At 44.8% G+C, this 14,812-nt stretch overlaps 1 protein-coding gene across 1 annotated transcript in view; it reads right to left on the bottom strand.

The window, feature by feature from the left end:
- The window catches only part of LOC120052410 (immunoglobulin superfamily DCC subclass member 3-like), a 93,347-nt gene extending 79,021 nt beyond the window's left edge, over positions 1–14,326 (bottom strand). Inside the window, exons 1-3 of the mRNA XM_038999297.1 lie at positions 14,240–14,326; positions 14,062–14,089; positions 9,951–10,256 (exon numbers count right to left, since the gene is read on the bottom strand). Of these exons, the coding sequence (XP_038855225.1) occupies positions 9,951–10,256; positions 14,062–14,089; positions 14,240–14,326 (421 nt within the window). The remainder of the gene's footprint in view (positions 1–9,950; positions 10,257–14,061; positions 14,090–14,239) is intronic.
- Positions 14,327–14,812: the final 486 nt, after the last annotated feature.

Genomic DNA, 14,812 nt, shown 5'->3' on the forward strand with positions numbered 1-14,812 from the left:
TACATCAGACAAAAAATAGCCTTTGATCTTTAGAAGTCTTGAGCAACAGATCTATGCCACCTCTCTTTAAAGGAGAGAAAAAAGGTCTCAGCTTCCTTCCCGTCTCAAATGTATTTCTCTATTGGTGGGCCCTAAAAGGATAAAAGAGATCTGAAATGGTTCAAGCCTCTCTCATATGCTAAACTGCCCCTGCTGGAGGTTGGCTATTAGTGTCTTCCCTAGGAGAGGCCTTCTGCACTGACAGAACATTACCCAGCACTCCTGTCTGCCTCTGTGTTCTTTCCTTCGTTATAGCTAATTCACTTTCACACTTCTTCCTGTATCACAATCCTCTGTACCAAGTATTTAGACAACCCCCCCCAAAAGTGCAATACAGGAACAGCTGAGAGCTAAGTAGAGGCATCGAACAGAAACGGAAACATTCAGAGGCTGATAACATCATCATAGTATTTTTTCACCTCCCATCAACACTTCTTCCCTCCACTCCACTCCACTGGCTGGAGATAGGTGGACAGACAGAAAGGCCCCGATGGTGTACCCTGAGATAATCAATATGTAGTTCAAACTCTGAGGGGGAGGAAGGTGTGAGAAATACTCCCTTCCTTCACCTGTCCCTCCTCCCTGGGAGGAAAGAAGAGCAGAGCTGTTTCACTTTTGCCACATCTCTTCTCATGTCTCCTCCAGTGGGTGAGCCAGGGTTGATTCCTACTGCGCTTCATCCATTGATTTATATATACACTAGATGACTGAAGCTACCGCACCCCCATTTTGGCACTCCCCCACTGTTGTAAAAAATATATTGGAAGCTATAGAAATTAATTTATGAATGTCTACATTCGTTTATGCCATGTTTATTCTATTATGTACACCTTAATGTATGCTTTTAAATTATATTATGTGAGCTAAACATAAAAATGTTAAATAAAAAAAGTATACATTTTCTTTCCTTAAAATATAATTTTGAGAGATTACTAATGTTACTGTCCTTACTACAACAACAAAAATTCTTAAATACATGTCATTTATTCCTTGAAACTTTGAAATACTGTAGAATTCCTATGGATGACTGTTTCTACTGGGGAGTACCAATATGGCCGACTGGTGACTCTCAATGGCCAATAAATAGCATCAGCAATCCAGGGTTTATATAGGTCATTGGCTCCATCCAGCAGTGAATCACTCCAGTCCATCACATCCTTTTACTGAAGAATAAAAAACAAACTAACAAAGGCTCCAACTGGATGATATAAAAAAACAAGAACTAGGCCCACTGCTTTTGAAGAAGGAAATATGGATTTTGCTTCACGTGATAACAATACCCAGTGTGAATTGTTCAAGCCCCTCGTGATGTGTAATGATTCACAGATCAAACTCCATATCTAGCAGGACATCTGTACGTGTGGCAATCAAAGGGACATTGACTCTGGTTTGTAAGCCCAGAAGCATTTTATGTTTGCGACAGTGCACCCAGGAGCACACAGAGACCTTTACTGACCTTTACTGAGAGGATCATGCTTTAACCACCATTTTCCCAAACAACAATAGACATGACCACGCCACGATGGGCTGCATGACACATTGGGGCTGTGAATTCCTGCGGAGCCCATTTGTCCATTCTCTACCTGGGCATTTCCACTGAAAAAGACCCATTAGCACCAACATGTGAAGTTTTTAGAAGCATATCAAATTGGGTGTCAAATGAAAGCTAAGAGTCTATATTTATGGGAAATAAAGGCATAGATACATTTTCCAACAATTTTCCATCTTAAAAATTAGGCATAAGTAATTTCTGGGTAAACAAATGGAAAAGGGTCTTAGAAAACATCTACCAGAAAAAGTCTTAAAAGGTATACCTTCTGTAAGTTTAAGAAATATTATCTTGTAATTCCTTTACTAAAAACCTACATATCTTTACATTTTAGAATATTTTCAAATGTCTCTACCTAATGAGAGAGGATAATGAAAGCTCACAGAAGTAAGAAGTAAAGGTAGACCTATCAATTAGTGTTTTTACGGATATCGATTTTGTTTATGAATTATTGTAACGGAATTCCTCCTCCTCTTCATACGAAAAGGAGGAGTGGTGATTCGACCAAGACGCAGCGTTGTAACTTGACATTATATTTATTAAACAAAACCGAAAAACAGGAAGAACACTTGAATAGATACAAAACAACAAACGACGTAGACTGACCTGAACGTAAGAACTTACATGAAACACGAAGAACGCACGAACAGGAAAAACAGACTACACAAAAACCGAACGAACAAACAAACCGAAAACAGTCCCGTGTGGCGCAACATACACAGACACAGGAGACAACCACCCACCACAAACAATGTGAAAACACCTACCTTAATATGACTCTCAATCAGAGGAAATGAAAACCACCTGCCTCTAATTGAGAGCCATATCAGGTCACCCTTAAACAAACATAGAAACACATAACATAGACTACCCACCCAAACTCACGCCCTGACCGTCAAACACATACAAAATAACAGAAAACCGGTCAGGAACGTGACATAACCCCCCCCTCAAGGTGCGTACTCCGAACGCACCACCAAAAGTCTAGGGGAGGGTCTGGGTGGGCGTCTGACCACGGTGGTGGCTCAGGCTCTGGGCGAGGTCCCCACCCCACCATAGTCAATACCAGCTTACGTCTCCCCCTCTGAATGACCACCCTCCTATTCCACCCACTTAATTTAAAGGGTACCGTCGATATAAGGGGCAGCACCGGGATAAGGTAGCTCAGGACAGAGAGATAGCTCAGGACAGAGAGGTAGGTCAGGAAAGAGAGGTAGCTCAGGAAAGAGGGGCAACTCCGGACTGAAGGGCAGCTCCGGACAGAGAGACAGCTCTGGACTGAGAGGCAGTTCTGGATAAATGGCCGCTCTGGGCTGAGGGGCAGCTCATGACTGGCTGACGGCTCTGGACGCTCATGGCTAGCTGACGGCTCTGGACGCTCATGGCTAGCTGACGGCTCTGGACGCTCATGGCTGGCTGACGGCTCTGGACGCTCATGGCTGGCTGACGGCTCTGGACGCTCATGGCTAGCTGACGGCTCTGGACGCTCATGGCTAGCTGACGGCTCTGGACGCTCATGGCTGGCTGACGGCTCTGGACGCTCATGGCTCGCTGACGGCTCTGGACGCTCATGGCTCGCTGACGGCTCTGGCAGCTCCTGACTGGCTGGCGGCTCTGGCAGCTCCTGACTGACGGACGGCTCTAGCGGCTCCTGACTGACGGACGGCTCTAATGGCTCGGGACAGACGGGCGGCTCTAATGGCTCGTGGCAGACGGATGACTCAGAAGGCGCTGGGCAGACGGATGGCTCAGAAGGCGTTGGGCAGACAGATGGCTCCGACGGCGCTGGGCAGACAGATGGCTCCGACGGTGCTGGGCAGACGAGCAGTGCATGCGGCGTTGGGCAGACAGCCGACTCTGACCTGCTGAGGCGCACAGTAGGACTGGTGCGTGGCACCGGAACTGGAGGCACCGGGCTGAGGGCACGCACCTCAGGGCGAGTGCGGGGAGAAGGAACAGTGCGTACAGGGCTCTGGAGACGCACAGGAGGCTTGATGCGTGGTGCCGAAATTGGAGGCACTGAGCTTGAGACACGCACCACAGGGAGAGTGCGTGGAGGAGGAACAGGGCTCTGGAGACGCACTGGAAGCCTGGTGCGTGATGTAGGCACTGGTGGTACTGAACTGGGGCGGGAAGGTGGCGCCGGATATACCGGACCGTGTAGGCGTACTGGCTCCCTTGAGCACTGAACCTGCCCAACCTTACCTGGTTGTATGCTCCCCGTCGCCTGACCAGTGCGGGGAGGTGGAATAACCCGCACCGGGCTATGTAGGCGAACCGGGGACACCATGCGTAAGGCTGGTGCCATGTAAACCGGCCCAAGGAGACGTACTGGTGGCCAGATATGTAGAGCCGGCTTCATGGCACTTGGCTCAATGCTCAATCTAGCCCTACCAGTGCGGGGAGGTGGAATAACCCGCACCGGGCTATGCACACGTACAGGAGACACCGTGCGCTCTACTGCGTAACACGGTGTCTGCCCGTACTCCCGCTCTCCACGGTTAGCCTGGGAAGTGGGCGCAGGTCTCCTACCTGCCCTAGACCCACTACCTCTTAGCCCCCCCCCAAGAAATTTTTGGGTTGTACTTGCGGGCTTTTCGGGCTTCCGTGCTAGACGCGTCCCCTCATAACGCCGGTTCCTCTCTCCGGTTTCCTCCGCTCTCCGAGCTGCCTCCAGCTGTTCCCATGGGCGGCGATTCACTCCAACTTTAGCCCATGGTCCTTTTCCTTCCATGATTTCCTCCCAAGACCAGAAATCCTGCTTCGTGCGCTGTCCGTTAACCCGCTGCTTGATCCGGGTTTGGTGGGTGATTCTGTAACGGAATTCCTCCTCCTCTTCATACGAAAAGGAGGAGTGGTGATTCGACCAAGACGCAGCGTTGTAACTTGACATTATATTTATTAAACAAAACCGAAAAACAGGAAGAACACTTGAATAGATACAAAACAACAAACGACGTAGACTGACCTGAACGTAAGAACTTACATGAAACACGAAGAACGCACGAACAGGAAAAACAGACTACACAAAAACCGAACGAACAAACAAACCGAAAACAGTCCCGTGTGGCGCAACATACACAGACACAGGAGACAACCACCCACCACAAACAATGTGAAAACACCTACCTTAATATGACTCTCAATCAGAGGAAATGAAAACCACCTGCCTCTAATTGAGAGCCATATCAGGTCACCCTTAAACAAACATAGAAACACATAACATAGACTACCCACCCAAACTCACGCCCTGACCGTCAAACACATACAAAATAACAGAAAACCGGTCAGGAACGTGACAATTATTGGGTGATTAAAACTCGTTATTCCGTTACCAAATCAGTAATGGAATTACTGCAACTGAATTGGCTACAATGGGAAATCCTAATAGTCACAAACCACAGTTGGGTCACCTGCTACTGTCTTCCCTTTTATGTTCAGCTCATAACTGTTTTCTTTGTCTTTCTGGTGTCTGGTGGGACAACTCCTCCCTCTCTCTCTCCCTCTCTCTCTCTTTTCCTTTCTCTCTCCCTCTCCAGTTAATGTCACCTCTCCCAGCTCTTACTGACACCTACCCATGAGCCCCATCTCTTTCCATTTCCTGTAACTAGCATCCTCACCCACTGAGCACCGACCGACACCGGACGTCCATGGACGTTGAAATGTAGTTGAAATTTGGTCAGTTCACCCATGGCCTTGATGTTAAAGTCCACAGATGGACCGGACTGGACCAAATCTATCATAGACGTATGTTTAACAAGTTTGGATAGCACAGTACAGTACAGTACAGTGAGTAGAGCACAGTACAGTACAGTACAATACAATACAGTAGTACAGTACGATAAGGTACAGTACAGTGAAGAAAGGTAGAGTATAGTACAGTAGAGTAGAGTATAGTGTACTGTACAGAACTATACTATACTTTACTGTACTGAACTGTACTGAACTCTACTATACTCTACTTTACTGTACTGTACTTTACTGAACTCTACTATACTGATCTCTACTGTACTCAACTGAACTCTACTCTATCCTACTCTACTCTGCTATTGTACTGCACCGTACTCTACTGTGCTCCAAACTTGTGAAAACATGAGGAGAATGACATTCATATCCATAAGTATGCATTTCTGTGTAGTACAGATCAGGGATCCATGATGCAATTCCGTTACCGTAATTCTGTTACCGGGTGTAAATCCACTTCACTTACTGTAGTTCAATAACCAAAATATATTTTTTTTAACTCAATGTGCCCTATCATAGCTGACACCTCATTCTTTCTGCAGACATCTTTTCATCTTCATTCAGAGCAGATATCTAACAGAGTTTTTAGAAAACGTGGCATAAAAACCTGAGGGAGATTTTACCGTAATTCTGTTACCAAAGTTTGCATCTGCACAGTTCTTCCACTAAATTAGCTTTTATGTACATTTTTCAGTGGAAATTGTTAAAAGCAGTCCTTGTGCATAGAGTTGTATGGTTTGTTAAACTTTGTCAAAGCGTAATTCCGTTACCGTGAAATTGCCCAGCTGTTCTTTTTCACAATGATTGCTTCCTCCTGTCCTGAAGCCTGGTGTCCTGCAGGCTCAGATAACCAAGTAAAGATTCATTAAGGAGAAGGCCCTGCACTTAGCTTCTTTTTGTCACTCAACAAAGACATAAATTGCCAGAGTCCCGCATCGGCAAGCAAAACACACACACACACACACACACACACACACACACACACACACACACACACACACACACACACACACACACACACACACACACACACACACACACACACACACACACACACATGGTTACTATCATATGGTAGGCATGTCAGGACACATATGGTAGGCATCCCCATTCCCAGCAGGTAAATATCATATGCTTCATTAGAATGGGGCCCTCTCTCAACACACCCTCCTTAGGGGTCAAAGGCCATAATGTCAGAATGTGACCTCCAGACCATCAGTAATCCTTAAGCTAATCAATATGAGTCACAGGGCAGGGGTCATCCATTTAAGTGACCCTGAAAAACAAAAAGGAAGGAAGCCCAGAAGAGAAGAGAGCACACCATTATCTGTTCAAGAGGAGCCAGTGGTGGGAAAAGCCCTACCACCCGAAGCAATGAGCTTCAACTTGACACAGAGAGAAAGAAGCTGTCTGCACATAGCATTACATCCTAGTACATCCTGTAATCAGATTGTGGAGCACATTCAGAGAGATCAGAGAGATCTGTGCTGGCCAGGTGTGGATACATGAGTAGATTCATTGTGTGACATATTCATTGTATCACTGGATATGAAAGGTTGTTTGTAATACCAGCTGTAGACCAGACCTAATATTAGCCACCCCCCTCAGCAGTGAATATTCTAATTGGTCCCAAAATTCTAATTCATCCTTTGTCTTTATTCTGTACACCTCATAAAATTCCCCTTCTGGTCAATGATTCTATATGCAAAGTCAGCAGGGTCAACCACACAATTAAGAGAATAAAATGCAAAAGTTGGCCAACTCTTTCAAATGATAATAGACTCAAAGCTAATCAGATAGGAACAGATAACATAGATTATAAAGCAATGCATAATGCATACTGGACTAACATTGCTGAAATAAATAATTCCATTATTATACCTGCTATGGGCATGCTCGAGTGGCGCAGCGGTCTAAGGCACTGCATATCAGTCCCTGGTTCAAATCCAGGCTGTATCACATCCAGCTGTGATTGGAAGTCCCACAGGGCGGTGCACAATTGGCCCAGGTTTGGCCGGGGTAGGCCGTCTTTGTAAAAATGAATTAGTTCTTAATTAGTTCTTAATTCTGACTTGCCCAGTTAAATAAAGGTAAAAAAAAATATATATATTCCTCAGGTGCTATCAGCAGAGATTTTCATTTCAACCCCCCCTCCCAGTTTTACATCCACTCCACCCTCAGACCACTAAATCATAAATAATAATTAATGGAATAGCCAAATCCAGGATTTTCTCTCATGTAAAAGCGGGGAGGTGCTGAAACGGTAACTATGGGCTGACTTTTGAGAGAAAGCCTCCCTAAGGAGGTTTTAAAAGGTTTCTTGTGTCTGGCGGCACCACTGCGCAGGGATTACTTTTTCCCGTGGCCTGCGAGATGCAGGGCCCTCCCCGTGACCACTTAGCCACCTCGGTCCCATTGAGTGGCGAGGCCGCATGGACACAACAGCACAGCAGTGAGCTGTCTCCTTCCTGGCCTGTGTTACACACAGGGCAGGAATCTAAGCCCTCTGCCAGCCTTTGTCTGTCAATGTGTAACTCGACGCAGCACAGAAGAGCTTTCAGAAACGCTTAACTGTACAGTATCACAAAGGTGCTGCTTTGATTGCTCCCCACGACCTCTGCAGTGGATGCCTGTGCATTTGAGTTACTATATTGTAGGCAAGTATGTGTGTGTGTGTGTGTGTGTGTGTGTGTGTGTGTGTGTGTGTGTGTGTGTGTGTGTGTGTGTGTGTGTGTGTGTGTGTGTGTGTGTGTGTGTGTGTGTGTGTGTGTGTGTGTGCAAACACAAAGTTTTTTTTTAAAGAATACTGCACATTCAACTGACCCATTGTTCTCCAGTGTAAGGCACTGACATATACCGTTTCTTTCTTCTTCCACAGAAACACATGGGTTTGTCTATTGTTCTCCAGCACTGCACAGCAATGGAGCGCTGGAGCACACCACATCATCATTAACAAACATATGAAGGTACAGAGTTCAATACAAAGGGTCTTCTATTAGCCGTTAAAGGACAAAGGCTGCTTCACAAGCTTGGAGACCACATCAATTACTGTGGCTGCCTTACTTAAGACACCATCAACCCTCTGCTCTACGGTCACTTCACTGTTCAGTTACAACGACCCGAAGCCTCATGAAGCAAGGAGACAAGACCTTCTGAAAATAACAAGCGCCACATAGCATAACACATTCACTTTGAGACCAACTCCGTGGAGGCTGCTGAGGGGAGGACGGCTCATAATAATGGCTGGAATGGAGTCAGTGGAATGGTATCAAACACATCAAAAACATGGTTACCATGTGGTTGATACCACTCCGTTGATACCACATACCAGCCATTATCATGAGCCGTCCTCCCCTCAGCAGCCTCCACTGGAATAACTCCACCATGTAAGCTATACTGTCTATGTGTTTAAATGACCATTGCCACTAAGTTTTCTTCCGTTTCCAGTCAAGTCAAGCACAGCCTTGACAACGCAATAGCCGTGTGTTTACAGTGTAATCTACACATACACTGTGCAGTGTACATAGCTACAGTATCAGAATGAGAAACGCCAAGGCAGGAATAAGAGACGAGGCAGTGTCCAGCACAGTGCTGTTCTCTGTCTCTCTCCAAACAACAGCCACATGTCTGGTCAAACAGAGCAGAGGGCTAGAGGACAGGGGGATGGCTTTTTTTTGACGGAGAGATACACACATGGAGATGGTGATAGAGAGAGAGGGGAGAGAAATGGAACGGGGAGAGAAAAAAGAGAGAAAGAGAGAGAGAGAAGGATAGAGTTCAATAGAGACTGCTCTGAGAGTCTGAACCAAACAGCCACATTTTCTCTCCACCAAAGAGACAGATTGTAAGTATGTTATCCCTGTGCCATGGTTCCAATGCTTAGCACTTGACGTGGAACTCAAGTGAATCCAAAAAAAGAGCTTTGTGGCTAGAGCAGAGCGCAGAAAATTGATCTTGGTGCCAGCAACCAGCGAGAGGGCCATCAGCAACACATTGAGATTATAGCAGGCACAACAACGCAGTGTGAACGCCAAGTATGAAGGCTTGCTAATAGTAAATTCCAGAGAAGAGCACAGATTAAGTATGAAATATTACTAGGGACATGCAACATTACACAAAGGAGGGCAAAATCCAAAATGCTAATGTTCCTTTGGAAATAAGGCTTCTTTGTCAAACCATCAAATCCCTGGCTCCCTAAGTCGCTCATATTGGGCTCATCCAAACATAATGTGGCTCCAATATTAAAGCTGGGTAAATACAGTATCCTGCTGGTTACTCTGACTGTACAGCCACGTATCCAGCAGCGGTCGGCTACATGAGAGACATACTGTAGACATGGGTTAACAAACCCAACGTCAGATTTCACCACCTTCCAACAATAGTGACGGCAAAAAGTTCAGCAGATTTAAACTTCAACCTACATATTATTGAATTATTGTATGCATATTCATTGTATTCACTGAGTCATACTTGCTAGCAATCAACAAATACCTATCCTATTACCAATGTTGGTAATATGTTGGGGATTGCTAATTATGCTTTTCAATAACATTGTAATAACATGGTACTACTATGGCAGTAATAACCCCCGTAGCAAGGTTATTAAAGGAACACTTACTGGCGGCCTGCACCCTGGCTCTGCGGCTCACCACCAGACCAAAGGAGTTCTGGCCCACACACTCATAATCCCCTTCATCAGTTGAGCCGTGAGACTTGGTCCTCTGGAAGTGTCCAATCAGCAGAGTGCCGTTGTGGAACATGGTGTAGTATTGGTCATCCACCAGGAGGATTCCGTTCCTCCTCCACTGCGTGGTGATTGGTGGGATACCGTCCACCTGACAGTGCAGCATGAGGGGCTGCTCCTGCACCGCGATGATGTCACTGGGCTCCAGGGTGAAGGAGAGCTCTGCTCCCGATGTCACACCTACACAAATAGCAGAGAAATACATACGTTACACCTACACAGCTACACAGAAAATACGCTCAGTGCTCATGAGCAAACAGCCTTAGCAAGATAGGTTAGAGTTTGGTCTCAAGAGAATTCATTCACACTCACTAGCAAGAACATGCTTTTCAGCACAGTGACAATGAACTATCCACACCTACAAGCACAAGAGAATAGACTGCCAGGTGAATGTAGAAGGAACAGACTGGTGAATTCTTTCTAATCACAAAGAAACCATGGAGCTGTGGTGGCAGATATTGATGTGTGCTATAGAATAAAAAAAGCACAATAACTGTACACTGTCTGATTACTGTGCATGCTACTGTCTGCCAGCTTCCAGTACCATAATAAACCACCTTGATGTGCTGCTGACAATCCGCCTACCTACTGCCTTTGAGACATGATGCACTCAATACCGTCTTGTTCTGCCATTGTATCAAATGGAACACATTGCTGGCTAGTGATGGAGGAAACAGAAAAAGTACTCAATTGTCATACTTGTGTAAAAGTAAAGATACCTTAAAATAAAATGACTTAAGTAGAAGTGAAAGTCACCCAGTGAAATACTACTCAAGTAAAAGTAGAGTATTTGGTTTATACTTAAGTATCAAAAGTAAAGGTAAAATTGTAACTTGTATAGCGGCACAATTTAATTGAATTTATTTATTTACAGATAGCCAGGGGAACACTCCAACACTCAGACATCATTTACAAATGAAGCATATGTGTTTAGTGAGTCCGCTAGATCAGAGGCAGTAAGGATGACCAGGGATGTTCTCTTGACAAGTATTTTAAGTATTTTTACTTAAGTACTTTACACCACTGCATATCAGGATATTATTTTTGCTGATATATCGTATCGTTAGACAATATTGCAGTATTATTTTTGTGCTAGTTGGCTGTACTTGCAACAAAACGCCACTATTTGTCCTTCAAAGCTAGTTCTCCATCATTTTTTAAAATAGGGAGACAATTTGTTTTCAGCACTTTTATTTCCATGACTTATCAAAAGTCATTTTCTCATAACTCTCTCTTGTCTCTCTGCAGCAGACATATGATGAGCAATATGTTTGGAACATCAAATCGCTATAAAATCACAGTATCTAATCACAATAGGAGGGATCATGAGAATCGTGGGAATCGCAATACATATTGTATCGGCACATAAGTATCGTGATAACATCGTATTGTGAGGTCCCTGGCAATTCCCAGCCCTATTGCTGGGCCACTTTGATGTTTCCTTGCTCTGTAATCACCTGCAGGGTCAATCATCAACACCAAGAGCAAGGTGACAGCGATTATGTGATTGTCACTTTGAAATCTGCTTCTTCTGCCAGGGATAAAATGTAATTCAGAAGGTGTTTGTAGGCTGTTAAGGCCCTGAAGGCCGCTGGCACAGAGAGGCTGTAATAAACATTAATTTAGGTCAGTAACTCAAACGACTACATTTTGAATGGCTTGAATACAGATTTGCTCAGATCAATAGTGGAATGCAACAGAGAAGGTTTCGACTTGTCTGCTTTTCAGAGACACGAGCATTGCCTTTTGAGGGCAGAAAGAAAACGAAGCTAAAGATTATGGCCAAGGTCACTGGGGACTGTCGTGTTTTCATCATTTTATCTGCTGCACTCATTTCATCTTTGTCTTACAGTAACATAACTGTAAGATTCTTTCCTCTTCCCCTGACCTGGTGACATATGAGAGAGAGAGAGAGAGAGAGAGAGAGAGAGAGAGAGAGAGAGAGAGAGAGAGAGAGAGAGAGAGAGAGAGAGAGAGAGAGAGAGAGAGAGAGAGAGAGAGAGAGAGAGAGAGAGAGAGAGAGAGAGAGAGAGAGAGAGAGAGAGAGAGAGAGAGAGAGCTGATTGAGGACTATCCATCTAGTGTCCATCTACACTGGAAAAAAATATAAATGCAACATGAAAAGTGTTGGTCCCATGAGCTGGTTCCTGAGCTGAAATAAAATACATTTTCCATATGTACAAATAGCTTATTTCTCTCAAATGTTGTGTATAAATTTGCTTACATCCCTGTTAGCTAGCATTTCTCCTTTGTTAAGATTTATTTTAAAATGTTTAATTTCACCCTTATTTTTACCAGGTAGGCCAGTTGAGAACAAGTTCTCATTTACAACTGCGACCTGGCCAAGATAAAGCAAAGCAGTGCGACAAAAATAACAACACATGGGATAAACAAACATACAGTCAAATAACACAATATAAAAATCTATATACAGTGTGTGCAAATGTAGTAAGATTAGGGAGGTAAGGCAATAAATAGGCCATAGTGGTGAAATAATTACAATTTTGCATTAACACTGGAGTGATAGTTGTGCAGTTGATGATGTGCAGGTAGAGATACTCGGGTGCAAAAGAGCAACAAAAAAACAAAACAATATGGGGATGAGGTAGTTGGGTGGGCTATTTACAGATGCTGTGTACGGGTGCAGTGATCGGTAAGCTTTTCCGACAGCCAATGCTTAAAGTTAGTGAGGGATAAGTCTCCAGCTTCAGTGATTTTTGCAATTCGTTCCAGTCATTGGCAGCAGAGAACTGGAAGGAAAGGCAGCCAAACGAGGTGTTGGCTTTGGGGATGACCAGTGAAACATACCTGCTGGAGCGCGTGCTACGGGTGGGTGTTGCTATGGTGACCAATGAGCTGAGATAAGGCGGGGCTTTACCTAGCAAATACTTATAGATGACCTGGAGCCAGTGGGTTGGAGCCATCCACCTGACAGGTGAGGCATATCAAGAAGCTGATTAAATAGCATGATCATTACACAGGTGCACCTTGTGCTGGGAACAATAAAAGGCCACTCTAAAATGTGCAGTTTTGTCACACAACACGATGCCACAGTTTTGAGGGGACGTGCAATTGGCATGCTGACTGCAGGAATGTCCACTAGAGCTGTTACCAGATAATTTTATGTTAATTTCTCTACCATAAGCTGTCTCCAACGTCATTTTAGAGAATTTAACAGTGCGTCCAACCAGCTTCACAACCGCAGACCATGTGTATGTTTATGTTTACTGATATCAACGTTGTGAACAGAATGCCCTATGGTGGCGGTGAGGTTATGGTATGGGCATTTTATCGATGGAAATTTGAATGCACAAAAATACCGTGACGAGATCCTGAGGCCCATTAGAGGGCCATTTTTTTTAAGGTATCTAAATGCATAGCTGTATTCCCAGTCGTGTGAAATCCATAAATTAGGGCCTAATGAATTTATTTCAATTGATTGATTTCCTCATATGAACTGTAACTCAGTCAAATCTGTGAAATTGTTGCATGTTGCGTTTCTATTTTGGCGTAGTATATTTCCTTCTAGTGTCAGTGAAGGTCTCTGTGTGTGAGTTTGTGCAGTGTGTGTGGGCTGAGACAGAGAGCACAGGGCAGTGTAAATAAGGAAACTATCCATGTTAGTCTTCTCACTCCTCTCTCTGATCAGCTCAGCCAGAGCCAGAGAGCAGGGTTAAATGATTACCTGGTCATGATAAAGTCTTACACAACAAGAAAGGAGCAGACGCAGACACACACACACACACACACACACACACACACACACACACACACACACACACACACACACACACACACACACACACACACACACACACACACACACACACACACACACACACACACACACACACAGGCGCACACAATAATTCACACTTGCAAGCTCGTATTACACACACACCCACACACATACTTCCCTTCTGTGACTTATTACTGAGGTACTGATTAATTCATTAATATCAATAGTTATGCTTGGCGATGATACCAGAGTGAGGTCTTTCGTGTCTGTGGTTCTGAGAGGGAACAGAAGGAGATAGAACAATAAATAAAGGATGTAAACAAGCTGACCTGACTTGGTGCCATAAAAGTAAAGCTTAGCAGACTCTCCTGCACCTCCGTGCTCTCAGTATCAGGTTTCAGCTGCTCAAGGACTAAGCACTAACAGTCCCTGCCTCGGACCCAGGAATCTGAGTGGGGGATTGGGCGGGAGGGGAAGCACAGGGGTCAGCACAGAGGACCTCCGGCGTCATCCCTAAAATTCCAGCCCATGAATACTCCCCTTTAGGTGCAGACAAGGAATTCATTGACATGCTCTCCTTTCTAACCGTTTCCCTCCCGCTCTCTCTGCGAGGTAAGTAAAGCTGCTACGAGACCAAAGAGACAACAGTGCTATCGCCTCTGAAAAACAAGGGGGTGGTGAAATATTTAACCCCTTGTTGGCTGTGCTGCCTGCACAGAGCTCTCTGCTCCGCTGCCCCAACAAAGCCTGAGCGTTCCACACACACAGGAAGCCAGCGCAGTCAGCACAGCTACCAGTACATGAACAGCAAACAAAGAGCACGCGGGTACAGAGGCAATCAGTCACGCTTCCTGTTATGGGCAAAACAATGATGGAAGCTAAAACACTCATTATACACTAAAAAGCTTCTGGACACAAATTTAGCATTAGATGATACAAAAGCGTTACATATGACATTTTCTTAGGAGACAGAGGGGGCTCTGTTTCTGACCTCTGG

This window comes from Salvelinus namaycush, chromosome 1, assembly GCF_016432855.1.
Source record: "Salvelinus namaycush isolate Seneca chromosome 1, SaNama_1.0, whole genome shotgun sequence".
In the NCBI taxonomy this organism is placed as follows: domain Eukaryota; kingdom Metazoa; phylum Chordata; class Actinopteri; order Salmoniformes; family Salmonidae; genus Salvelinus; species Salvelinus namaycush.